General features: G+C 52.4%; 2 protein-coding genes across 9 annotated transcripts in view; one reads left to right on the forward strand and one right to left on the reverse strand.

Annotated features, from left to right (window-relative positions):
- The first annotated feature begins 1,082 nt into the window (after nt 1-1,082).
- On the forward strand, nt 1,083-11,983 carry CD300LG (CD300 molecule like family member g). 2 transcript variants are annotated; one of them, XM_089900019.1, is made up of 7 exons: nt 1,083-1,125; nt 2,081-2,407; nt 2,730-3,003; nt 3,681-3,793; nt 6,300-6,352; nt 9,196-9,297; nt 9,787-11,983. In XM_089900019.1, exons 1-7 carry the CDS (start codon nt 1,083-1,085, stop codon nt 9,898-9,900), a joined length of 1,026 nt encoding a protein of 341 aa, XP_089756145.1. In that variant the 3' UTR covers nt 9,901-11,983. The 2 variants fall into 2 exon arrangements, with proteins under 2 accessions (XP_089756145.1, XP_089756146.1); XM_089900020.1 differs by having other exon boundaries at nt 2,754-3,003.
- MPP2 (MAGUK p55 scaffold protein 2) overlaps nt 9,627-27,095 on the reverse strand; it is a 38,129-nt gene continuing 20,660 nt past the window's right edge. For 6 of the 7 annotated variants that reach the window (XM_022565188.3, XM_089900002.1, XM_022565186.3 and 3 more), the window contains 4 exons: nt 26,878-27,039; nt 26,056-26,258; nt 25,599-25,727; nt 21,812-24,334 (listed from right to left, as the gene is read on the reverse strand). In XM_022565188.3, coding sequence (XP_022420896.1) covers nt 24,158-24,334; nt 25,599-25,727; nt 26,056-26,258; nt 26,878-27,039 — 671 coding nt within the window. In that variant the 3' untranslated portion in view covers nt 21,812-24,157. Of the gene's footprint in view, nt 18,036-21,811; nt 24,335-25,598; nt 25,728-26,055; nt 26,259-26,877; nt 27,040-27,095 lie in introns of those variants that run through there. The other variant, XM_089900001.1, reaches the window with a different exon arrangement.

The raw sequence follows: 27,095 nt of genomic DNA on the forward strand, positions 1-27,095 counted from the left end.
ATATAAAATACTATACACATGCTTGAAAGAAAGCCAATAATAAATGGTTATCAAAATATAATTGTGTAATATTGTAATAAATGTGCTTTTTTTTTTTTTTTTTTTTTTTTGCGGTACGCGGGCCCCTCACTGTTGCGGCCCCTCCCGCCGCGGAGCACAGGCCCCGGACGCGCAGAACCAGCGGCCACGGCTCACAGGCCCAGCCGCTACCGCGGCATGCGGGATCCTCCCAGACCGGGACACGAACTTGTGTCCCCTGCATCGGCAGGCGGACTCTCAACCACCACGCCACCAGGGAAGCCCAAATGTGCTTTTTAAAATTAGCACTTTAAATAACAACTCCAGTGGCAGATTTAATAACTAATGATTTTCCAAGTAGTGAGGTGCGTACACAGTATTTCAAGCTATCGGTGACAATTTGAACTCCTAGTGTCTGTGATTTTTTTTTTTTTTTTTTTTTGCGGTACGCGGGCCTCTCACTGTTGTGGCCTCTCCAGTTGCGGAGCACAGGCTCCGGACGCGCAGGCTCAGCGGCCATGACTCACGGGCCCAGCCGCTCCGCGGCATGTGGGATCTTCCCGGACCAGGGCACGAACCCGTGTCCCCTGCATCGGCAGGTGGACTCTCAACCACTGCGCCACCCGGGAAGCCCCTAGTGTCTGTGATTTTTAATTGGTGACAGTCACGGCACTGCGAACACTACTCGTCATACAAGGAAAAATAAATATTACGTAAAGTTTAGTGAAAAGGCAAGATGCACTATTTCCCCGCCCAGATTCATGGACTCCTTGAATTCTACACAGAGGCCCTCTGGGGTGCGCGGCCGGGGGCATGGTTAAGACCCCCTGAAAGGGCATGGGTTTGGGAGAAGCGCTCGGTGGGTTTTCGGGTGCGGGTCGCTGTGAACCAAGGGTAAGTACTGAAGGGATCAGCAGAGGCGCCTCCCCCGGTTGGGGGAGCCACACGGCCCCTCCCCTCCCTTCCTTCTCTCGATTTTGCCTCTGGAGGAAGTTAAAGCCCCGCGCGGCCCGGAGAGGAACTCCCAGCTCCCGGCGTGCACTCCCGCTTGGCCAGCGCTCACCATGCGGCCCCTCGTCCTGCTGTGGGGCTGCCTCGTGCTCCCAGGTGAGATGGGGGGCGGGGATGGTGAGATGCGGGACGGGGATGGAGGGATGTGGGGCTTATCCCCAACATCCTTATTGCTTGTTCTTATTGCCCGTTGGGTCTGCAAGAGAGGGACCTACTGAACCTACATTTCCTTGTGGGGGTGACCCAGCCCAGCTGCCTGATCCTCCCAGGTGTCACCCCTCCCCATTCGTCCTCAGCCCTCAGAGGGTGCGGGCTCTTGCTGTTTCTGGAACCCAGAGCCAGGTCTTCCCCCAGACCTGTGGGCTCCAGACCCTTCATGTCCAAGTGGCTGTGAGAGTACCTTTACCTCTTTTGTCTTCATTTCCTGACTCTGTGCCAGCCTGGAGACAGACAAGACACCCCTTATTTAATGTTGCCACATTAAACTCAGCAAATATTTCTTGAACCTCTGCTGTACCACTCACAACAGCCCCGAGAGATAAATTATCCTGTTTCATCAATTCACAAGCCTGCTTTTCTTTTTTTTCTTTCTTTCGTTTTTTAACCTTTTAACATAAAAAATTAGGATGCATCTTATAACTGATGTCAGTTGTTCAAATGACAGTGTTTTTTTCTTAATGTTTTATAAAATTACGGTGGCTCTTACATATGATAGCATCTTAATTCAATGAAATAGGACATTGTCATCATCTATAGGTGAGAAAACTCAGAGGGCTCAAGCAATTTCCCCAGGGTCACACAGCTACTAAGTGGCAGTGCTGGGATTCAAACTCTGGGCTGTATGAATCTAGATCTTCCCCATCACCAGCCTTCAATATGCCAGGTGTAGGGAAACAGTAACAGTCCTGTCCCAAGATCCCTCGGTGGCAGAGTGGAGTACCAGCTCCTACCAGGGCTGCCCCAAGAAGGGAGTGACTGAGGAAAGCCTTCTGGTCCTGATCCTGGTACTTGAATCAGGGAATTCCAACCTTCATCCCTGCTGTGGTTTCAGGTTATGGAGCCCTGGAGGGCCCGAAGGAGATCAGTGGCTTTGAAGGTGACACTGTGTCCCTGCAGTGCACCTACGGGGAAGAGCTGAAGAAGTACAGGAAATACTGGTGCAGGGAGAGCGGGCTCTTGATCTCCCGCTGCTCTGGGACTGTCTACTCTGGAGAATATGGCCAGGAAGGCAGGGTGTCCGTCCACGACAACCCCCGGCAGCTCAGGTTTGAGGTCACCCTGAGGAACCTCACCCTGAAGGACGTGGGGCAGTACTGGTGTGGAGTCAAAAGAGTGGGCTTCGATAAGACTTTCTCGGTTTCTTTGCTCGTCTTTCCAGGTAACAAATGTCCCTCTTTCCCTGGGAGGGGTTCAGGGTCATGGAGGTGGGGGCTGGAGGATGGCACCTCCCCACAATAAAGGACAGGCTGCAGCTCAAATGGGGGGGAGCTGAGAGCCACGCACAGGTTTGGGGTGTTCCTGAGATATGACCTGCTTGCTCAAAATGGCTTCCTCAAGGCCTCTGTTTGAGGTGTAGCTGGGGAAGTTCTGAGAAACTGGTCCTGGGGAGATTAGGGTTCAGGGGTCAAGGGTCAGGGGTCTGGGAATGCTGGGAATCAAGGATCAGAGAAGGTGCTGAGGCATTGCTTTTGGACTTGTAACTTCTGCTGGTCTCCACCCGACAGTCACCACAGCCAAGCTGGGGAAGACAGGGGCAGAGGCCTCTCCATTCACAGGGACCTCCCCATCCGAGCATGCAGCAACCTCTCCGTATGCAGGGACCTCTCCTCACCCGGCAACCTCTCCATTTGCAAGGACCTCTCCTCACCCAGCAACCTCTCCTCCTGCAGGGATCTCCCGCCAAGCCACACGGCTAGACTCTACCTCAACAGAGGACACCGGTTTTGTCCCCATCAGAAGCAGCTCCAAGACCAGGTGAGCAGCTCCAACCAAGGCCACCTTTTCAGGTCATCACTGAACCATAAGGTGCCCCTGAGCAAATAAGAACACAATACTCCTTCCTCTGGGAGAACACAGCTTCTTGTCGTGGCCACAGACATGCAGAGAGGGCAGACTCAGCCCCCATCCCACCCCCTACCCAGCAGGGCCCTGGAGCAGTGAACGACCTACATTACGGGGGCCGGCAGCCCTTTTGCCTTGGACACGCAGGCCCGCCCAAGGTGAAGGGTCCGCCATGGCCCCAGTCCCCACCTCGCTCCCTGCCCGGCTTCAGGGACAGCCACCCCAGTTCAGTCGTTCTTGTTTGTGCACTTTACACTGGGCCCTGTGCTAAGCAGGAAACTGTAGAACCAAACAATGTGATGTTTTCTTACCCGACTGGAATCCCAGCCTGAAGGACTGGCTCTTGGGTCTTTATATATAACCGCCCTCCATTGCTGGTGGCCAGGTAACTACCCACAGGTTCAGACCCAGCTGGAAGCGCCCCCTAGGGCTGGCGATGGGGGCTGAGGCCCCTCCATTGGGACTAACCCCTGGCACCCTCTGACCTCCTTGGGAGAGACGAGGGATATGACTGGGACTCAGAATAAGAATGCCCAGTGTGCCGCCGACATCTGATGACAGCCACCAGTCTCCTTCCATCTCGTCCGCAGGGTGTCCATCCCGATGACCCGCATGTTGGCCCCGGTCCTGGTGCTGCTGGCCCTTCTGCTGGCCACAGGCCTGGCCGCCCTCGGCAGCTACATGCTCCAATGGAGGAAGAAAGGTGAGCAGTGTAGACAGGAGGGGTGAGAGGCTGTCAGCCAGGGGCCTCGCTGAGACCCACAGTCCCCACTACCGCCCCAGAGAGACCTCGCGGGCCTCGGCATATGCGTCCGAGACGTGGGCATCAGGAGCCCTGCTCCTCTTTTCCGAGGGACCCGCAGGGCCGTCCACACCAGGCACAAGCAATTCAAATGGGGGAGCAAGAGGCTGGGGGGCTCTCATCTTGCTCTGGTCTGTCCGACCAACCTCATCAGCCACTTCTCTCCCAGTCGATCCCAGTGAATCCATGTCCAGTCCTGTAGGTTCTGCTTCTTGTACGAGGACTGACTACAGGGGGAAGTGCAGGCCTGAGCACTTGAACTTGAGCAGGATGTGTGTTATGGCCCCACACCTGCCGCTGGGTCTCTAGAGGTGCTCAGCTCCTTTCAAGGCTTGGCTTCAAATTCCAGCTCTGCCACTTTTTAGCTGTGTGACCTTGGGTAAGTCATCTAACTTCCGTGAGCCTCAGCTTCCTCAGATATATGCCCAACAGAAATAGAATAGAAGCCACACGTGTGATTTAAAATTCCCCAATAGTCACATGAGAAAAAGAAGAAACTAGTGAAGTTAATTCTAACGATACACTTTATTTAACATGATATATCCAAAACATTATCATTTCAACATGGAATCAATATAAAGATACTAATGAGGACTTCCCTGGTGGTGCAGTGGTTAAGAATCCGCCTGCCAATGCAGGGGACACGGGTTCGAGCCCTGGTCCAGGAAGATCCCACATGCCGCGGAGCAACTAAGCCCGTGTGCCACAACTACTGAGCCTGCACTCTAGAGCCTGCAAGCCACAACTACTGAGCCCACCTGCCACAACTACTGAAGCCCACGTGCCTAGAGCCCACGCTCCGCAACAAGAGAAGCCACCGCAATGAGAAGCCTGCGCACCGCAACCAAGAGTAGCCCCCGCTCACCGCAGCTAGAGAAAGCCCGCGTGCAGCAACGAAGATCCAATGCAGCCAAAAATAAATAAATAAATGAATAAATGTATTTTAAAAAAAAAAGATACTAATGACACACATTCTACGTTCATTTTTTCCAATTGAGTCTTTCAACCCCAGTGTAATTCAGAGTAGTCACATTTCTGGTGCTCAGTGGCCGTGTGTAGCTCCCGTGGTGGATGGCACAGATTAAGAGGGTTTAACCGAAGCAACAGTAACGGGAGCTGCCTTGTGCCCAGCGCAGTGGTGTGGCTTATGTTCTTTTTATCTCCTTTAATCTCCTCAATACTGTCGAGTTAGGAACTACTTATTCAACACCTACAAATACCCCCAATTTACAGGGCAGGAAACTGAGGCACGGAGTGGTTAAGCAACATGCCCTGTGTTTGTATAGCTGGAAAGTGGTAGAACCAGGAAGCCAACTTTGCAAACTGGCAGTGTTGTCCCAGCACTGGTGGCCATGGTGGGGAACGCTGGGCTTGCTACGTGACTCCCCTCTGTGTGGCCCCCAGGAAGAAATGTCAGCTTTGCCCACATCCCTAGGCCCCCTCAGAGGAGTCGGGAGGAGCACACAGGGTGAGAACGTTCCCGTCACAACCTCAGAGCCTCTTAGCACTTTGCCTCTCCAATCGTGGTCCCCAGCTGGCAGCAGCAACATCCCCTGGTAGCCTGTTAGCAACTCAGACTCTCAGGCCCCAACCTCAGCCTACTGAATTAGAATCTGCATTTGAGTAAAATTTCCCAAGGTCCTATACACACACTGAGATTTAAGAAGCAATGACCTTGGCATACAGGATCACTTCCCTAGCCAGTTTCCGGCCCACGCGAGGGGATTTCCATGTACCAATCTCAAAAGTCCAGGTCATTGCCGGGGTGCTGGGGTTCTCGGCCCAATCTGCTTGCCAGCTCCCTCTGGGAAGCCCCAGGTGCAAGGAACCCAGTCCACCTATGTGGGAGCAGCTGCAGACTACTCCCAGCTACTCCTGGCTTCAAGGTGCTCCTTCTGTTGCAGGAAGGGGGACCCCATCCGGGGCCCGAGAGTGGGCTCTTGTCTAACACTCAGAAATGAATTGTCTGAGGAGACACACATGCTGACACAGCAAGAGGCTTTATTGGGAAGGGGCACCCGGGCGGAGGGCAGGAGGGTAAGGGAACCCGGGAGAACTGCTCTGCCACGTGGCTCGCAGTCTCGGGTTTTATGGGAATGGGGTTAGTTTCCGGGTTGTCTCTGGCCAATCATTCTGACTCAGGGTCCTTTCTGGTGGCCCACGCATCACTCACTCAAGATGGATTCCAGCGAGAAGGATTCTGGGAGGTTGGTAGGACATACGGACTGGAGTCTCCTCTCTCCTTCTGACCTTTCCTGAATTCTTCTAGTTGGTGGTAGCTTGTTAGTTCTGCATTCCTTACCAGGACCTCCTGTTTAAGATAACTCATGCAAGTGGTTACTAACAGGCCTGGCCAGGGTGGGCGGTTTCAGCCAATGGTTCCCTTAACACTTCTGGTCTCTTTCAGCTCAACTGGCCACGGAGACACAGAGGAAGGAGAAGGTCCATCTCTCCCACTTGGTAAGGAAGGAGGCAAGCCCAAGCTCAGATCCCTCTGCGTCCGACTCCCAGGCCCTGCCTCTCTGGCTCCCTGCCTGGTCCTCCACGGCTGACCTCAAGGCAGGACTTGCTTCCCACATCCAGGGAATCTGTGTGAGCCCCGAGATCAGCCCTTCATGCCCTCCTCACCCAGACTTCCCACCGGGTGCCAGCGGGGCTCTGCTCCAGGCCCAAGGCCCTCTTCCCATCTCCCCTTTTAGAATCAGAGAACATTGGAGCTGGCTCCACGGGGGGGCTTTGATATCAGCTAGTCCAGCCTTTCTCTAAATTTGGTGCAAAATCCCCTACGGAACACCTTGGGGTGTGTGTGGGCGGCTATTAGAAATACACTCTCCCCGACATCGGTCCCAGCCAGAACCTCTTGGGGTGGGGGCCAGGAACCTGAAATTTAAACGTTGCCCTGGGGGATTCTGATAGCACACCAGAATGTGACTACCAATAGACTCTAGTCTGCTTTTGCAGAAGGGAGAACTGAGGCCCAGAAAGGTAAAAAGTCTTGCCCGAGGTCACACAGCAGGCTGTGGCCCAGATACAGAGCAGGATCCAGAGCTCTCGACTGCCATCTCTCCTCTTTCCATAACACCCTTCTCTGAGCTTTCGTTGGCTCTGAGACCAAGGTGGTGTAGCTACCTTGACACTCGGGTTGCGGGTGGTGCTTTGGAGACCGGGGGACAGACAGAATGGGGGTCCCTGTGCCCATGATCCTGGAGAGAGGAAGCTGCCCTGAGTCTACCTGCTGCTGGGCCCCTCCCTGACCCCTGCAAAGAGAGACCCTCTTCCCACACCAGCACTCCTACGGAGAGAGTCACTGCCTCATCTGCCTCACCAACACCCCCGCCCCCAGCCTCTCCTTCCTCAGCTGTTTACTGAGATGCCTCCACCCTGATTCCCTTAAACACTGGAGCAGGAAAGGGAGGCTGCCATTGCCTTCTTTCCTGGCGCCAGCAGGGACAAAACACTCAGGCCCGATCCCTCTAGGGAGGGGCTGCGGTGGGATGGGGTACTGGGCCTTCCTTCACTTGGGAAGCAGCTGTTTTATCTCAGGAAGCTCAGCAAGACCAAAGGGGTGGACAGGAGTGAGGGAAAGGTCATGGAAACAGATGGAGGGGCTGCCACGGCCACTGCCAGGGCCCTCCTCCTGGCTCGGTGTCCTGAGGCTCACCCCTCCCCCAACTCCAGAAGAGGGGCTGGGCTCGGAGGGAGAACCTCCATGCCTTGCTACCGTTTTTTCTAGTGCCTAGAAGTAGAGGCTCTCGTATAGATCTCGTATAGTCAACAACCCAGAAAATGCCTCCACGCTCGCTGGAACAGCCCAGGGTCCACTGCGTGGGCAGAGGGACCATTGAGAGATGCAGACGCCCCCCTGGACAGAGGGTAGCGGTCCTGGCCACAGCCTACATGTGCGGTTTGCTCTCTGTCCCCTGAGGTTCTTTCCTCAAATTCTGTCACCCTTGAGAAGGTGACGCTTCTGCAGCTGTTGGTGGTCCGCGGTCAGCAGTGGCTGGGTTTCGACCAAATCAGAAAGCTGTCAGTATGGGGTTCATGGGAAATGGACCTGATGTCAGGAGCTCTCTGGCCCAACCCCAGCTCTGCCATGTCCTCCCCACAGGCAGGGCTGGGACGCACGAGGGTCGTGAGTGACAGCATTTGTGAATTCTCCCTCCCCCTCCCCTATTCCTTCAGGCCCTCATCCCCCCAGTCACATCTCACCTGACGGATCCTGTTCTGACTCTTACCTTGTCCCCGTAAAACTGAAGGTGTCACCAGAGGTGGCTCAAACATCTACCTCTGCCCCCATGTCCCCCACCTAGGGTATTGATAGAAGCAGGGGCCCAGTTAGTAGACAAGGGACACTGCCACAAAGAGAAGTGTGCAGGACGCCCTACCAGGAAAGAGTGTAGGTGTAGGAAAGAGTCTGAGACCAAAGAATCACGAAGACAAGGCCCAGCTCAGCCACTCACCAGCTGTGTGACATCTGGCAAGTTACATCACCGCTCTGAGCCTCGGCTTCCCCATCTCACGAGACTGTGTTTAGGAACGAGTGAGATGAGACACCTCGTAGTTATCTAGAAAATGGGAGCTTCTTTCCTTGGCTTCGGTGCCTATCAGGCCAGGGGTTTGCTGGCCAGGCCACCTCCGGGCAGCTGTGCTGTTAGGAGACATGGCTGGGGGCCTTGGCCAGCTCCAGCCTCTGCTCTGCTCAGCTGCTGGGCAAGGGAGCAGGTGACGGAGGGGCCCGGCATTCTGACCTGAGGACCACGGGGGCAGCTGAGCCCAGGCCAGGAGACGGGCTCCCGCGCTCGCTCTGGACTACCCACCTCTCTTCCCTGGGCCTCGGTTTTCTCATCTGATCAGGGAGGGATTGCTCAGACCCATGATCCCTAAAGAATTCTTCCTGTGCTGTTTGTTATTTGGTGAATCTTTGAGGTGTCCAACTTTGCTCTCTCCAGGCCTATTACAAAGATCCTGCAGCCTGCACGTTCTTCCTGCTTCAAGGATAGAAATAATAATCATGGAAACAAATTAATCATTCCAGGAGTTCCCAGTTGTTGAGTGATAAAAGCATTATCAGAAATATTTATTATAACCCTAAGGGAAAACTTTCTATCCCCATTTTATAGCTTGGGAAGCTGGGCCTCAGAGAAGTTAGGTGGCTCACCTGAGGTCACACTGAGACATAGTGAACGGGCTGCAAGGACTCTGACTCTGCAAAATCCACCCCCTGCCTTTCCCTCCTCCTGCTCTGGCTTGCGGACCATCCCTGCTGCCAAGAACAGGCCGTTCTGACTGAGCCTGTGTTTCAGCCACTGGGGAACAGCGGGGTCCCAGAGTATGCTGTGATCGACCTTGCAGGGCCCACTGGGCCTCCTGCCAGCCCCAACGTGGAGATCCGGTGCCTGAGCCAGGTGTGGACAGAGGGCTCTGGGGGTCTGGAGCCACCTAGCCTGGCTCCACTCAGACAATGCAAGGAAGTGGGGGAGGTCTCTGCCCTGAGCATCCACCTACCTTCCGCATCACAACCAGAGCTTAGACCATTTCACCCAGGAAGCCAGGCCTCCTGACCTCACGTCCTCATTTCTTCTGATCCAGAAAATTCTTGAATAGCATGGTGAGAGTGACAGCTTAAAGAGTTCTGAGCTGGCAGGATCCCCACGTCTGCAGCCACAACTGGGCCCGAGGCCATGAGGTTGATCTCCCAGGGAGTGGCGCCTGGTGTGTGCGGGGGGGGGGGATGAATCAAAGCCTGGGGGTTCTGGGAAAAAGGAGTGGTTAGTCCTGTGACCCCCAGACGGACAGGCCCAGAATGTGCAGAAAAGGCTGGGCTGGACCCAGCAGCTACCTGGAGACCCCCCAAGCCGGGCTCTGCTTTTCAACCCCTACTGTTGTCTTTACAGACTTCAAAGGAAGACGAAGCCTCGTGGCAGACCCCTGAGGGAGACATGACCCCAGGCCCTCCCCTCCCCGTGTCTGGGGACGAGCCAGACTTTTCTAAGTTCATCTCAGTCTAGCCGCCTAACGCCCTCCGTGAATCTCTGGAAGGGCTGAATTTGCACTGACTTGGATAAGTTTTCTGCTACGGCTTCAGAGTCCTCCTGCCAGAGTCCAGGGCTCTCCTCCACCCTCCCCAAGCTTTCCTCTTGCATGCCCCAGCTGACCCAGAAGGCTTCGTCCGCACTGGAGCCTGGAGTGGTGGCTTCACGGTTCCAGCTGGAGACGGGGACCTCCCCAAGATGGTCACATTCCTGGGCAAAGCGTGCAGCCGCTGGACCCTCAAGGGGCCAGGCAGGGCTCAGGGGGTCTGGTCCAAGTTTGTATCTGCTATGGGAACTCCCCTGGGCCTGGGTGCCCAGTCACAGGCCGCTCCTAACTCCCCCTCCAGATCCCACCTTCTCTTCCCTTCCTTCCATCCTCAGACGCAAGGTCAAGTTCTCCTACATAAGCTGGTGAGGAGGAGGGAGACTGCTGGGTTAGACCGGATTCTGATTTCTCAAAGCCGGGCTGTGAACCTCCTGCATTCCAGTCCTTCAGGAAGCTGGTTAAAAAGATAATTCCTGGGCCCCATCAAGAACTACCAAAACGGAACTTCCCTGGTGGTGCAGTGGTTAAGAATCTGCCTGCCAACACAGGGGACACAGGTTAGATCCCTGGTCCGGGAAGATCCCGCATGCCGTGGAGCAACTAAGCCCGTACGCCACAACTACTGAAGCCCATGCGCCTAGAGCCCGTGCTCCGCAACAAGAGAAGCCACTGCGATGAGAAGCCCATGCACCGCACCGAAGAGTAGCCCCCACTCGCCGCAACTAGAGAAAGCCCGCGCGCAGCAACGAAGCCAAAAATAATTAAAAAAAAAAAAAAAAAAGAACTACGAAAACCATCTCTGAGGCTGGGCCCGGGACTCTGCATTTCTAAAAAGTGCACTGGTGATTCTAACTCTTGAGTTTGAGCACCAGTGGGCTGGTTGAGCTCTCAGGCCCCTCCAGTTTAGAGAGTCTACATTTGGTGTGTGGAGTCTCCCCCCTGCCCCCTATAGGGCCTGCTCTGCCCATGACACCATGACCCAGCTGGGGGCTTTCTTGGACCTGCCCGAGTCCAGTTCCAGGTCAAGTGCACATTGGAAGGGGTGAGCCCAGGACTGGCGGGGAGCGGTTGTCTTTCTGATCTCCCTACCTAGCCATGCATTCCAGGCTTTGGAAGGAGGATGGAAAAAAGCACGGCTCCTTCCTTGTCAAGAAAGGGGTGAAGGGACACATTAGGCATTTGTTAGTTTGTGATACCACGATAAGGGAGCTGTCCTCCTTCTCCTCATGGGTCTGGGGATCACAGGACAGGAGGGAGTTCCCTGCCAGCAAAACTTCAGTCAAAACACCTCCTTCGGGCTTCCCTGGTGGCGCAGTGGTTGAGAGTCCGCCTGCCGATGCAGGAGACACGGGTTCGTGCCCCGGTCCGGGAAGATCCCACATGCCGCGGAGCGGCTGCGCCCGTGAGCCATGGCCGCTGAGCCTGCGCATCCGGAGCCTGTGCTCCGCAACGGGAGAGGCCACAACAGCCCGCGTACCGAAAAAAAAAAAAAGAAAGAAAAAGAAAGCGTTGACTACCTGTGGGTTCTGAGAGCTGGGGAGGGGGTAGGAAAACACAGGGTGCAGGTGGAGGTAGGTATCTAAAAGGGAGGAGGGAGGGGACAGGGCAGGACCCTAAGGGGAACCTGACGGTGACCTGGAGTTTGGTCCCCTGGAGTGGGCAGAGGGAAGGTAGAATAACAGAACGACTGGGTTTTTGAAAAATGAACCGGGGGCTGCTCAATATACAAAACCTAGAAAGATGGGGGGATAAAAGGAAGAACACATGTCACCCATCGTCTCCCCGCTACCCGGAGACAGAATGACTACAAATTGTTGTATTTCTTTCCAGTCTTTTTTCTCCACATCACTTGCTGATGTGCTTCTACAAATTATTTTGTACATATAACTTTATATCCTGCTTTTCCCACTTAGTTATTATATCATAAGCATGTTTTTGCATAATGTTTTTACAAACCTTTTATAAATTAAATGTTGACCAGCAGCATAATATTTCAGATTGGTATGCTTCAGTTTATTTCAGTTCTCTCTCACTAGATATTTAATTTGTTTCTATTTTTGCTATAAATAACAGCATGGTGAATCTAGGCACATAGCTTTGCCTGCATCTGGAGATTTCTTTCAGAAGGATGTGCATATGTGGAAGTGCCAGGTCAGAGGGTGTGAACAGTTCTGAAGTTACTGATACCCATTGCTAAACAGCTTTGAGAAATGGCAGTACCAGTTTCACCCCCACCAGGGCCTAGCAGTCAGCATTTCTCAAAGTCCTCACCAGCCTCTGCACCCATCCCAGTGGGTGTGGGAGGAGAAACCACCCGTAAGGCCTATGGAATGAGCCTAGGGGGCTGGGCAAGGTGGAGCCGGTCTGAAGATGCAAGGGAAACTCACCAGAAGGTGGCAGCCAGTTCCCCGGGAGGTGAAGTAGTGAGCACTTTTTACCTTCTCTGAATGGAAAGGGAGACCCGAGTCTGAGCTCTAGGGACTCTGCCCAGGATCTGGGCACAGTGTGTGCCCAGATGTTGGGGGAAGTAGGAATTAGCAAGTTTCAGGTGGTCTCAGAGACCCCAGGAGTTCCTCCAAAGCAGGCTTCCCCCATGAGAAATCCCGCAGCTGGAGGCTGGTGAGAACAGGGGCTTCTCAGAAGGGAAAGAAACTTCCTGTCCTCGCAGCCTGTCACCTATAGCAGCTTTTGGGGGACCAGGAATGCTCAGCTGGGTCATCCCAGTCCCACCCCTTGCCTGATTTCAGACCATGTGCCTGCTAAAGAGATCTATGTCTTTTGTGAAGCAGAGCTCTCTCCAAGGCAGCCTAGGATTGGCATCCACTGGATTCCAAGTTTCCGTGGATTTATTAGATACTCAAGCATCCTTCATAGACCCTGGCACACTGTCCTAGCTCCCAGTGCTGCCACAGTGCTGGCCCAGTGCCACCCTCCTGGGCAGGGGAAGAAGTCTACTCCCTCGCCAGCTGCCACTCTGCAGTCCCCCATCTTGATACACCTTGGTTTTATATTTGTACACCCACATCTTCAGCTCTGTGATCTCGTGTACCTATGAGAGGCCCTTGAACAAAAGAATTGCAATAAGTCGCTGCTCACCCATCCCAAGAGCAAGGGTTTCCAGCCTGGGAACTTGCTGAGAGGTAAAAGCTAGGGGAACATCAGCATTGCTAAAGTTCCGTTTTGCCAAATTGGGATATTAGCTATAATAATAAACTACCCTGTATCCTCCCATTAGTTTCTTTTAAAGAAATATTTTAACACCAAAGAGAGTGTCGATGGGAAAATGAATGTTTTAAGATAGTCCTTCCCTAATCGACCCCTAGACAAAGAATTGGATGTTATGATCCTAATCCACTGAGGCCTATTGAAGAGAGATTTTCTACAATCTTTTGGTTACAAAAGGGGAAGAGTGGGGAAGGGATAAACTAGGAGTTTGGGATTAACAGATATGCACTACTACATAGAAAAGAGATAAACAACAAGGACCTACCATATAGCACAAGGAACTAGATTCAGTATCTTGTAATAACCTAGAATGGAAAAAAAACTGAAAAAGAATATATATATGTGTGTGTGTGTGTGTGTGTGTTTCATAGAGACCCTTTACCAGGTTGAGAAATTTCCCTTCTAGTCCTAGTTTACTGAGCTTTTTTAAATCAGAAATTGATGTTGATTTTATCAATGATTTTTCAACAACTATTGAGATGATTATATGTTTTTTCTTTTTTAGTCTGCAAATATGACTCTATTCTTTGATTTTCTAACATTAAGCCAACCTGGGATTAACTTGACTTGGTCAGTACCGGTATGTAGTTTTCTTTTCTTGTTAAGTTCTCTGCCTGGTTTTGGTATCAGGGTAAGCTGAGAAGTGATCCCTCCTCTTCAATTTTCTGGAAGAGTTTGTGTAGAATTGGTAATATTTCTTTTTCATATGTTTGGTAGACTTCGTCAGTGAAGGCATCTGGGCCTAGAATTTTCTGTGTAGGAAGGTACAAACTAGACATTATTGTTAATTGCTATTTTACACAAACAATGTTTACTTAGATTCTTACATTTCAGATTTTCTGTTTAAAAAGTCATGTTAGTGGTAAAGTCTGTCAGTTTTTATCTGAAAAGCTCTACTTCATAAAAATTCCTGAAAGAGTTTTGCTGGGTATACAATTCTAGGTTTACAGCCATTCTCTCTCAGCATTTTGGAAATACTATTGTTTCGTCTTTTAGCTATAAGTGTTGCTGTTGGGAAGTCTGCTGTCAGACTGAGTGATGTGATCGTTTTTCTCAGACTGCTTTCTACTTGTACTGGTGTTCTGCAGTTTTACTCCTGACCATGAGTAAATTTTTCTTGTTTGGTGTAAATCCTTACATCTGTGGATTCATGCCTTTCATCAGTTCTGGAACATTCTCTTCAAATATTTATCTATACTCCATTCTTTTTAATGTCTCCATTGACCAGGATAAAGTTTTTTTAGACCTTATCTTTATAACTGCCATATCTCTTACCCTCTCTTTCATATTTCCCTTCTCCTTATCTCTGTTCTTCCTTCTATATAATTTCTTCAGCTCTATCTTCTAGTTTAGTACTTCTTAAACTTGAAAATGCCTATTAATTACCAAGGAATCTTGTTAAACTGCAAGTCTGATGCAGTAGTTCTGGATGGGGCCTGAGAGCTGCATTTCTAACAAGCTCCCAGCCTGATGATGAGGCCAATCCGAGGACCATACTCAGGGGAGCACCTTTCTGGTTCACTCATCTCTTTTCAGTTGTGTTTGATTTGCTGTTAACCCCCTCCAATCAGTTTTTGTTTTAATCATTGTATTTTTATTTCTATAAGTTCTGGATGGTTCTCCTTCAAAACTAACTGTCCATTCTAGTGTCTTCTTGCTGGTTAATTTTTGTAATGCCATCTTTTATGTCATTAAACATTTACACGCACATGGTTAGTTTACATTTTGTGCCTAATATCAGAAGTCCTTGGACATATAAATATGTTGTTGTTTATGTTGACTATTGCTCATGGTGGTCTGTTTCTCTGAATTTTGTGATCTCTTGTTGTGAGCTCATGTTTGGATGAATCTATGGAAAATCTGGGGGCTTAAATTGAGGATACCTTCCTCCAGAAACGATTTGCATTTGCTTCTGTCAGGATGGGTCCAGGATAAAGAGACCAACTTGGAACCAGGTCCCTAACTTACCAGAATCTCAGGTTACCTTACCTTGACCCTGGCTTTACGTTTAACTTACCAACTAAGATGCTAATATTGGCATTTTCCTTTAGGACAACTCCACCTTTCCTGTCCACTCACCATGCCTAAGAGGGCTGTTTTCTTTTGTTTTGTGAGCTCTTTGAGATTTCCCTTCCCACAAGCCCAGCAATGCAATAAAAAAAAATGTTTCACATAGGATCTCATCGTTTAAGAGCACAAGGTACCTTGTTCACTCTGTCTGCACTAAAACCCTGACTCCCATTTTCCAGGCACCATGTAAGGCCCTTAGATTTTTATGTAACTCTAGGGAAGGGAAGAAGTCTTCCAAAACAGGATTGAGATATCATTTATTTCCACTCTGGTGAGCAGGCACTCAGGGAAAGATTTTATTCAAGTTAGAAAAATAATGGGGTGTTTCTTATACCGGCATGTGACGAAATAAAATTCACAGTCACCACATCAGAATAAAGGGTAATCCTTAAAATTAGATATATTCAGCTTAATTATAAACTATCTTCTTGTACTTAATTTTCTCACTTGATACAGATGAAATGGTCCACAGACCAACACTTGGGTACCAGCACTACACAGTATGAAGGCAGGTTTATGAGAAACTGCAGAGAGAGGAAGATCTGTTTCTGGAAGGAAAACCAAGCCCTGAAAAAAATGGGTGGAAACAGCCTTAAACACTTAGATAATTTCTGAAATTGTCAGGCACTGTGCCAAGACTTGCAAACATGAAATAAGAGAGGATACAAATATAAACATCCGGATGCTGCACTTTCTCCTCCTTAGGTGGGGATGGTGGTCAGAGGTGCGCACTCATGCCTCACACCTGGCACATCTGGTTCCCACAGTGCACTGTGGCTCCAGCATGGCCTTTTTCGAGGATATTTGGCTGCTCCCATGAGCTGGACTCCCACCAACTGAAAGATGTCCTTGGTTAAGTGGGTTCAATGAATTCTCTTAACCGTCAGCTCGATCTTCTGGCAACTCTGCATACACTCATGCTCAGGCCCAGTCTCACTTCCCAATAGCTTTTCTCCTTGATTCCTTAGCCTAAAATAATTTCCTAACTCACTCATGCCAGGAGTCCTGAAAATGTCTATCAATCTGTTATCCAGAACAATTACAGTCATTATTGAAATTAACAAGTAGATCGAAACATCCCTCTGGTTGACGGGACCCCTCCCAGGTGTGGGGCTGTAGCTGGGAGTGTTTGTGTGTGTGTTTAAAGTTTGTCTCATTGGGGCCAAATTTACCTTTATCCTTTTGTGTTGTCCCAGAAAGCTCATACTTTAAGTTGTTTCTAGATCCTTCATCATGAATTTATGCTGACGTTTGACTAAGCTAGTGGTGATAAAGAGAATGAAGCTCCTAACCGGTTTCTGGGTTCAAAACTTACACACACAGGGTCCACTTCCTCCATGTAAAATGACATGACACTGCATCTTTTTTTTTTTTTTTCTTTTCTTTTTTTCTGGTACGTGGGCCTCTCACTGTTGTGGCCTCTCCCGTTGCGGAGCACAGGCTCTGTTTGCGCAGGCTCAGCGGCCATGGGCCCAGCCGCTCCGCGGCATGTGGGATCCTCCCGGACCGGGGCACGAACCCGTATCCCCTGCATCGGCAGGCGGACTCTCAACCACTGCGCCACCAGGGAAGCCCCGACACTGCATCTTATAAAGCTCTTTCCTGTTCAGAAATTCAGAGGCCGTTGCCCAACTCATAACTTTTTAAGGGAAGAAAATGTCAACATGTCAGCTGACAGTATTCATTTGTTCAAAGAAATGGTTTTTGGTTGATAAAATTGTACTAAGCCTTGTGCCAAAGGACAAGAAAGCTTGGCCTCTGCCCTCTAGGAACTCCTGGTTATGGAGGGCGGGGAGCCACATAAACAACGACCACAGTGTCCCAAGGGGGTCCATGGGGTTCTTGGAGAGTCACATGGAAAGTGAACAGCAGGCACGTGCGACTGTGGCTTTGGGTCTTGGAAAATCTCTAAGAAGTCCATCCAGGTGGAGATATGTCTCATGAGCAGTTGAAAATAGGGTTTGGGAGTCTTAATGTGTACAAGGTAACAGACGCTGTGGACCCACTGGCCCGGGAGTCCGTGTAGCAGAGAAGAAACAAGAGCTAAAGACAGCATAACATTTCAGAGGTTGGCTTATTATATTCTCGTTTCCTCCCAGTCTTGTGTCCCTGTTTAGAGAACACAGCTTTATTTTCTGCATTAAGTACAGTATATGAGGACACACCTTAGCCCCCCAGTAGGCAAAAAAAGGGGCAATATTCTAATCTGGCAAGTCTGAGTATCTTAAGTCTGGCCCTAAGCCAAGGTAGCACGACAGACTAAGGGGAGGGATGCTCCCTTCCTAACTTGGAAATTTGTAAACGGAAGGTAGTGGGGAATTAGGTGATCTGTGCCTTAAGCAAAAACCCCACGACGACCACCTCCCCTCACACATGTGCACACACACTCATAGGCAGGATTCTAGAGTAGAAAAAGAAATTCAAGATCAAAAATATTACCAAAATACCAATTCCTTTTCAGTGTGCAACAAGCCTTTATTCATCCACTTAGCAAACATCCCCATATGTTTGAGAATTCGTTCCGGCATCAGCACCTCTTGGAAATGCTTTTTGATGCTCCCACGGACTGACTGAGGAGCCATTTCTTGGTGCTGCCGTAACAGCTTCTCATTACAGAGTCCGGATCAGGACCCTCTTCCTATCTGCTCCCGTAAACTCTGGGCCTCTGGATGTAGGGACCCCGCCTTGTTCAAAGGTGCTCAGTAGATAATTGTTGAATGAATACAGTAGTCCCCACTTATCGGCGTTTTCAGTTACCCATGGGCAACCGCTGTCCAAAAATATTAAATGGAAAACTTCAGAAATAAACAACTTATAAGTTTCAAATTGCGTGCCATTTTTTTTTTTTTTTTTTGCGGTACGCGGGCCTCTCACTGTTGTGGCCTCTCCCGTTGTGGAGCACAGGCTCCGGACGCGCAGGCTCAGCGGCCATGGCTCACGGGCCCAGCCGCTCCGCGGCATGTGGTATCTTCCCAGACCGGGGCACGAACCTGTGTCCCCGGCATTGGCAGGCGGACTCTTAACCACTGAGCCACCAGGGAAGCCCCCGTGCCATTTTTTTTAAAAAAATAAATTTATTTAATTTTGGCTGAATTGGGTCTTCATTGCTGTGCCCGTGCTTTCTTTAGTTGCGGCGCACGGGGGCTACTCTTTGTGGCGGTGCACGGGCTCTAGCCACACGGGCTTCAGTAGTTGTGGCGCACGGGCTTAGTTGCTCCGCGGCATGTGGGATCTTCCCGGACCAGGGCTCGAACCCGTGTCCCCTGCATCGGCAGGCGGACTCTCAACCGCTGCGCCACCAGGGAAGCCCCCAGGTTGTGTGCCATTTTGAGCAGAGTGATGAAACCTCTCACTGTCCCACTCTGTCCTGCCCGGGACACACATCATTCCTTTGTCCAGCGTATTTCACCTGATAGGCACTTAGTAGCCCTCTAAGTTAGATCGACTGTCTTGCTACCACAGCGCTTTGCGTTCAAGTAACTTTTATTTTACTCAAAATCGCCCCCAAAGTACCAGAGAAGTGATGTTGGCAATTCGGATCTGCCACAGAGAAGCCGTAACGTGCTTCCTTTAAGGGAAAAGGTGAAAGTGCTCAACTTCAAAAGGAAAGAAAGGGAATTCCCTGGTGGTCCAATGGTTAGAACTCCGAGCTTTTGCTGCGGAGGGCCCCGTTCCATCCCTGGTCAGGGAACTAAGATCCCACAAGCCACACAGCCAAAAAACAAACAAACAAACAAAAAACATCAAACGGTCTAAGAACAAATCTATCCAGGAGACTGTGAAGAAGGAAAAACATTTGTGCCAGCTTTGCTGTCACACCTCAAACTGCAAAAGTTACAGCCACAGGGACTTCCCTGGTGGTGCAGTGGTTGAGAATCCGCCTGCCAACGCAGGGGACACGGGTTCGAGCTCTGGTCTGATCCCACATGCCGCGGAGCAACTAAGCCAGTGCGCCACGACTACTGAGCCTGTTCTCTAGAGCCTGAGAGCCACAACTACTGAGCCCGCATGCCACAACTACTGAGGCCCTCGCTCCTGGAGCTGGTGCTCCGCAACAAGAGAAGCCACTGCAGTGAGAAGCCCGCGCGCCGCAATGAACAGTAACCCCCGCTCACCACAACTAGAGAAAGCCCGTGAGCAGCAACGAAGACCCAACGCAGCCAAAAATATAAATAAATTTATTTTAAAAATAATAAATTAAAAAAAGAGAGTAATTGGAAACTTTCCTTACTAGATAGTAAAACAGAAGTCTCTAAAGAATTAAAACTCTGATCGTGGCAATTAGGCTAGATAAACAGATCAATGGAACAAGCTAGACGGCCCTCCTTACCAGCTGGCATGGCCTGCACTTGTCTCTCCCAGAACTCTGTGGTCCCCACCAAACCCAGCCCGGAGGAAGCCGGGCCAGTGAGCTTGTCTAAAGGTGATGCTCTCAACCCCCTGGGTCTCTTGAGGAGCTGAATCTGGGGATGGCAAGGGAGCCCACGCAATCCCTCGTGGTTCCCTTTCTTAGCCCATGTTTCTCCTCCAACAGTGCCTCCTTCCCCAAGCACAACCCTACCCCCATTTCTAATCAATCCCCCTCCATCTCTGGAAGGCAGCATGGCAGGGAAGCCTGGCTGGGAGCCAAGAGTCCAAGAGCCTGGTTCCAGCTCTGCGAACAATTTTCTGTGTGACATTAGACAAAGCCCTTGCCCCTCTAGGCCAGTCTTCCCAACTATAGTGTGATAAGAATCCTTTCTGCCCTACTAACCACATGCTACTGTGCCAAGAGGGAAAAAGGATTTTAAAAAAAACTGGCAGAATTCCTTTTAGAAATTTAACTGCCTTTATTAGGAAAAACTGATGCCAGTTTGGGACTAAAAGGAAATTCCCCACACCACAAAGTTACGTCCAAAATAGATGGGCAGTGGTTGGCAAACTTGGCTACACATTAGAATCATCTGGGGAGCTTTTATTTATTATTTATTTATTTATTTATTTAATGTGGTTTTTTTCAAATTTTTTTTTTCAATTTTTTTGGCTGTGTTGGGTCTCCGTTGCTGCGCACGGGCTTCCTCTTGTTGCAGTGAACTGGGCTGCTCTTGGTTCCAGCACGTGGGTTTCTCTTTGCGGTGGCTTCTCTTGTTGCAGAGCACAGGCATGGGCTTCAGTAGTTGTGGCACATGGGCTCAGAAGTTGTGGCTCGCGGGCTCCAGAGCGTTGGCTCAGTAGTTGTGGTGCACAGGCTTAGTTGCTCCACGGCATGTGGGATCTTCCCGGACCAGGGCTCAAACCCATGTCCTGGTTAGATGCTGTTTCCTCTTCTGGAGCACCAAGAAAGACTACATTTCCCAGCTTCATTTGCAGTAATCCAGGGCCCCGTGACTAGGGAGACAGGATCCCTGAATCACTGCAAGGAGTGCCACCCAATCTCCATCAGTTGTGTTGTGAGAAAGAAATGAATAATAAAGTTGTTCAGTTGCTAAGATGTTATTCAGTTGTTCAGTTGCTAAGCTCTTAGCCTTTCCTGAACTTTGGATTTAATTGTTCTGGATTGGGGTCCAGGCAATTGTATTTTTTAACCCCACAGGCAATTTTAATGTGAGACCAGGGTTGAGAACCACTGGATTAGGACAGAATTACAAGTGTGGAGTTGCTAGGTATAGTAAAGAAATATTGAGTTTCCTGGGGTGCCCCAGGAGATGGGGAGAAAGTTGTCCAGAAATGAGAGAAAAAAGCAGGAGAGGGCCCAGAAACACGGAGGGAAGCAGGGGGACCCAAGAAGAAAAAGTTGGCCAGGAAAACATTCTACGTGCTGGGAATGGTCAAGGGACATTTCAGAATCGGGTGTTTAATATTCAGGTCTAAATTCTCATCAGGGCTGTCAGGTGGGTGATATAGGCCCCTATGGCTGCCTCCAAATCACCAGTCAAATTAGCTCCACACTCGTCCCTGTGTGAACGGATGCTTGCGGGGAAGTCAAAGGAAAGGGGGCCAGTTCCACACCTGGTCATCACAGGGAGAAGGGAACAGCCAAAGCCCCCTCTTGAGAATCCTCAGTGAGCATTCTGGGCTCCCCTGAGGAACTCAGGTGGGAAGGAAGGCTGACCCCTCAACCACACACCCATAGTGACATCGGGGTGACATTTCAACCAGCTCTCTATGGCCCTTGTTGTTAAGCACCTAGAATCAATCCTAGCATTAGTCCTGGGAGAGGCCATGACACTTTACAGAGGATGAATTTGAGGGCCAGAGAAGCAGAGCAACCTGCCTAAGGCCACACAGCAAGTTCCAGGTGAAGCTGAGTGGATTAGCCATGGGGTCCCTGAGTCCCCTGGTCCCCGTGGATGCTCACAGACTCCTCGATACAAGCATTTAGCAAGAGCATCTTCTGGGGGTGGGGAGTGCGGAGTGGCGAGACGGGAAATTTCAGAAGACATCACAGAATGCAAGACATGTCACTCCAGCTTCCATTCCAGAATCATCTATGCTGTGCTCCCCTCTCTCAACCTTTCCCAAAGCCATCCACCCGACCCCAGTGAAAGACAAACAGAGCCCAGAAGCTTTGCTTTCACATTTAATCAAAGGAAAAGAAAGCCAATCAGAGAGAAAGCTCAAGAACTGGATGGCTGAGAGAGGGGACGGGAGAAGCACATCTGGGCTGGGACTGAGTGTGGACAGGGCGGCAGGGTCCTATAATCCTGAGGTTCCTCAATACAAGTGTCCACAGTGGGAAGAGGGAGGCTGGAGCCTGAGGGCTAACGCGGTGGGCACACACACCCATTCCAACCCAGTACGGGTCCCTGGAGTACGGCTAAGGCAGGGGAGGTAGAATGCTGTTCAGAGAGGAATAGAGACGGGGAGGGAGGGGCCCAACCCACAGGCATCACCAGAAGTGAAGGTGCCAGACAGTAACTGGAGCTTCACCCTCAAGGGCCATGTGCCAACCCTTCAGCAAGGTGCCCAGCCCCACCTCCCATCAAAGAGAATGGTCTTCTAATCAGAGTGCTTTGGAGGTTAACCAAGGGGGAGGGGGTAGCTGCCTCTATCCCCAAGTCTCCTGGGTGACGTGGGTATGAACAAAGAACCCCATGGCCCTGGGCCAGCGCGAGAACACCCCGTTCTCCTCCCACTCCCAGTCCCCTTGGGTTGAGGGTGAGGGTGAAGCAAGAGAGAGCTGAATTGAGGATAAATTAAAAGACCACTGACTAAAGGGAAAAGAGGAACATAAAGCTGACTGCATAGTGGATGCAGAGCTATGCAAATGAGATGGAAGTAGACTTGACCTTTACATCTCATTTGCATATCCTAGGCAAATGCAAATGAGATCCCTAATATAATAAATATATTTCTGACTTTGTAATAAATATTCTGTCTCCTCTCCCTCCCCTTCCCTAGGAAATGGGCACACAGTGGTTCAGGGGCCAGCGTGGCTGACATTGCAGCAAGGACTGATTAGACAGAAGAACTGGGGAGCACACAGGCTGGGGGTGGGGTCATGGGGGGGGTCCCCTACAAGGACAGGTTCACCCCAGGAAGGGTCACAGGGATGTCTGGGGAAGTCAAGGACAGCAGACTTTTTAAAAAAGGGATTCTCCTATTTTACACAGCTGCCCTCCTCAAGGACTGGAGGGTGGCATTTAGGGTCGGGGGACAACAGGAGAGTGGAGGGAGACATCTGGGGAAGGCCGAGCCTCTGGAATCTGGGATAAGGGTCTCATAAGAAATGGGGGGCTGATGGGGAGCCCGAAAACGGGGCCCCAAAGAGTGACCTCCAAAGCTCAACAACCCTTTGCTTCCCCTCCCCAAAAACTAAGCCTGACACACACGCCAGTGGCAGAAACACAGACCAGGCACTGCAGCCTGCTGAACCATAAGCTGTGGGGACCCCAGTGTGGATGGCGCCCCATGGAGGTGTGCGGGGAGTCTGCTGGGGTGCAAACATCCTCCAAGGCCATGCCCCGTGGCCCAGCCCTCCCCTTTCCCCAGCCCCCAGGCCGCCTTCATGTGAGTGGGCACCTGGACCCGGCCACAGAGACCAAAATGGACACTGACCACGGACAGGGAGCCCAGACACGTCCCCACCACAGGCCACGGAGGGCTGGGAGCTTCCTGTCAGGCTCCTCGTCACAGGGCTCGGCCTCCAGCCCACCCCTGCCTGGGCTGAGCCCGCAGCCCCTGCCGCCCTTGACCTGCGGGGAGCAGAGCTGGCCTGTCAGGGGCACATCGGAGAAGTCTGTGGAGAGACTTCGGCAGTGAAAAGCTGTGCGTGAGGGAAGGACGTGAGCCAGCCCCGTTCTGAGGGGGCAGAGAACTGCGCTGCTCCCTGGCTGCGGCAACTGGCTAGTGTTTCGGCTCCTCCAGCCTTCGGGATGGCACCAGGCTGGCACCGCACCTGGGCTTGCCTAGCTGCCAGGGGGCCACGTAGCCCTCTGGCCACAGGGAACCAGCCTAAGGCCTGCTCCTAGGCTGCAGGGCCGAGAAGTAGGAGCAGCCCAGGAGTGGGGTCAGGGTGGCCAGTCCAGAGGAGAAAAACTGACTGGCGAGAGGGATGGGGGCAGTGTACCTACTGACCACGTGGTCCCAAAGCAGCTTTTCTCTTCTCTGGACTGAGCATTATGGAGGCGACTCCGACACTCCGGGGCACGGCTCGGCCCTCAGCGAGGGACATCTGGTGGCCAATGAACGTCGGGAGTGGGTAGCACCTGGGCACAGACGTGCCCCACGAACACCCACCTCCCTGGCAGTGCACGCCTCCTGCGCTGAAGCCAGACTTAGGGCCATGACCCAGGGAGAGCCAGAGCGCCGGGAACGGGAGCTGAAGATCATGGCTGGGGCTCACGGTTGGGAAAGGGACGGATTCAGGGTTCTGGGTCCCACTCCAGAGGGCCGAGGTCCAGGAGAACAGGCTCAGTACACCCAGCTGACGGGCACCCACTGGGGCTCTGTGCGCAGCTTCTCCAGGGCGGCCTGGAGTTCACGGAAGGTCCTCTCCAGGTTCCTATTGACCAGACTGAGGTCGAAGTAATGCCCGTAGCCCCTCTGGATACGGCTGCTCTCCTCCACTGTCCGTCTCAGGTCCGCCTCCTGCCAGCACAAGGGGACCTCCCGTCCATCAGTATCCGCCTGGCACCCCCAGCGTCAGGGGGACCCACAGCCTGCCCCGTCTAACCCCCTCCCCAAAGCCCAAAGTACCAACCATGGCAGGCACAGACCCCCTGGCTGGGGAGGCAGCAGCCCCTCCCTGCATGCCCCAAGGCAGCTCTCCTGTAACCGTGGACAGACAGATGGGTGGTGGGAAGGGAGGAAGGAAATAACCTTTAGGAAGTGCCAAGCACTGCACTAAACAACCAGCGTAATCTTCACTACAGCTCTGCAAGCAGGACTAATTATTCTCATTTACAACAGAGAAAACAGACGTACAAAGAGGCCACACAGCCAGCCAATGGCTGAACGGGGTCTGCCTGACTCCAAAGCCAGCGCCCCCTTCAGTCTAACTAGGCCCCCGTACCTAGACAGCCTGAAAGCAATTGCCACGCCTGGTCCTAGGGCCACCCACAAGGGCCCGAGGCAACCCCCTCTCCAGACACAGCCCAAGCTGGACCGGCAAGGGTGGGAAGGGAATACTGACTTACAGAAGCCGAGGCAGGAGCTCTAGGACTGACCCAGCTGTGTCCCGGGGGCTCCAGTAGGCTCTGTTTGTGGCCAGAGCAGGCTGCAGCAGTGGGGAGCCCAGCCCGGACCTTTCTCCTGGGTCTGAGCCCCTGACCGGGGCCTGAGAGCTGCAGTACCAAAAGTGGCCAGCAGAGGGACCCCTGAGTTCAGAGCTCTGCAAACCGTACACCTGCTGGGGAAGGCTGTTCCAAGGGGTCCCTGGCGGGAGAAGGGTGCCCTGGAGTCCTGCAACACCTGCCTTGAAGCCTCTCCTCCCTGCACTGCCTCCTCCCTGATGCTAACTGGTCCCTCCAGGCAGCCTTCCAGCCTCCGGCCTCCTCCCTCCCTTCAGCCTTACCCCCAGCTGTAAACAGCCCACCTCTGCCCACAAATCGCCCACCGGCCCTCTGGGCTCCCCTGGAGCCCTGTTCCCACAGAATGGACTGAGCAGGGGGCCTGGCAGAAGCTCCCGTGCCCCGGGCCAGCTGTGTCCCTGACTCTACACTTCACTTCCTCGCTCAGACCTCCATTCCCACACCTATAAAGTGGCATTCGCAAGTCTAACCTCAGTGGTACCTCAGGTGGGCGCCTCTCCCCTTCCCGACACCACCTTCTTCTCTTCCTCGGCTCTGGCTGGCCCCCCACACCACCCCAATCAGCCATTAGACCCCCCCCACCACACCTTAGAGGCCCTCACCGTGAGCTGCTTGGTGGACAACCCACTCTCCAGCGCCGTCCGGTTCATGGCTCGCAGGGTCTCAAAGTCAGGGGCCTCAATGAATACCACATAAGGGACAAACTCAGCTGTTCTCAGGACCTTCACTGCCTGCAGAAGAGGAGGGTCAGGAGTTTATCCCCATGTACATCTGGGGTGATGGGGCTGAGAACAGGTACCTGGGAATAGATGAGAATGTGGACCTGGGGCTCTGGGACATGAGTCCTGGGGATGAATGGCAAAATAGCTGGCAGGTGGCTAGGGATGGGGTGACTGGGGGTCCAGGAGGCTGAGAAAGAGGTTCTAGGTGGGCTGGGTCCCTAGCAGTAGTTGAGGGGTTATAGGGGGGTACTTGGAAATATATGGGGTAATACTGGGGGGCAAGCAGAGTACCCAGAGAGGTATTGAGCAGGCTGGGAAGGAGCAGGCCAGGCAGTACCTGGGGGTTGACATCCAGCACACACACCCGGCCGGCAGCGACCACGCCCCGGATGGAGTCGATACGTGTGCCATACAGGTTGCCCTCGTATTCACCATGTTCCAGGTATCGCCCAGCACGGATGTCAGCCTCCATCTCCGCACGGGACACAAAGCTGTAACCCTGGCCTTCCCGTTCTGAGTCCTTGGGCCTCCGGGACGTGTCTAGGGGGAAGGAGGGGCCGAATGGGCACAGGCAGGCCACACCACCTCAGACACACGTGCTCGTGCTCTACTTGCACCAAGCAGCCCTGCTGCCTTCCCGCACACCTTGCCCTCGCCCTCACCATTGGCACCCACAGACTCGAGACGTCCATACTGAGGGGACCTTCAGAAATCACTGTTGTAACCCAGTGCTTACAGATGGAGGCTGAAGCCCAGAGAGGGCAATATGCAGCCCAAAGCCACACAGCAAGGCCAAGCAGACCTGGGGTCAGCACTCAGGTTCCTGCCTCTGGTTCTGTCACCAGAAGCCCTCTTTTCCACAAGGCCACACACAGCTCATAGCCCTGTTTCACATGGGTTCCCAGCTGGGCTTTTAGCAAGTGAAACATGAGAGAAGGAAAGGTAAGGCTAGCACCACCCACGTGGCCAATGGTTCCTCGCCCTCCCCAGCCTGCAGTTCCCAAATCTACCCACAGGGGGCGCGCACCACACACCTCACACCCAAAGGTATTACTTAACCTGGGGCCTACGCAGATGCCCATTCAGTGGACCCAGCCTTGGCCCCCAGGGCAGCCCCTGCTCCCTGCCTCCCACCCGGCAGGACCCAGCCCCCACTCACAGGGCACTGTGGTGCCATAGCGATCCGGATCCCACATGATGAGTTTGTTCTTCAGGCTGCGCCGGCCCACACCCTGAGCCCCGATCAGCACCAGGGTTTTCCGGCGGAAGGGGGGCATGCGGGCCACCTCCTCATAAATGAGCAACTCATGGCGGTCAAACTCTGGACACAGGGAGATGTCACTGCTCATCAGGTGAAGGGGGTGGGGCTGGGCTCTC

The sequence above is a fragment of the Delphinapterus leucas genome, chromosome 19 (genome assembly GCF_059928025.1).
Source record: "Delphinapterus leucas isolate spDelLeu-1000000601 "Yukka" chromosome 19, BTC_Dleu_Yukka2, whole genome shotgun sequence".
NCBI classification, from domain to species: Eukaryota; Metazoa; Chordata; class Mammalia; order Artiodactyla; family Monodontidae; genus Delphinapterus; species Delphinapterus leucas.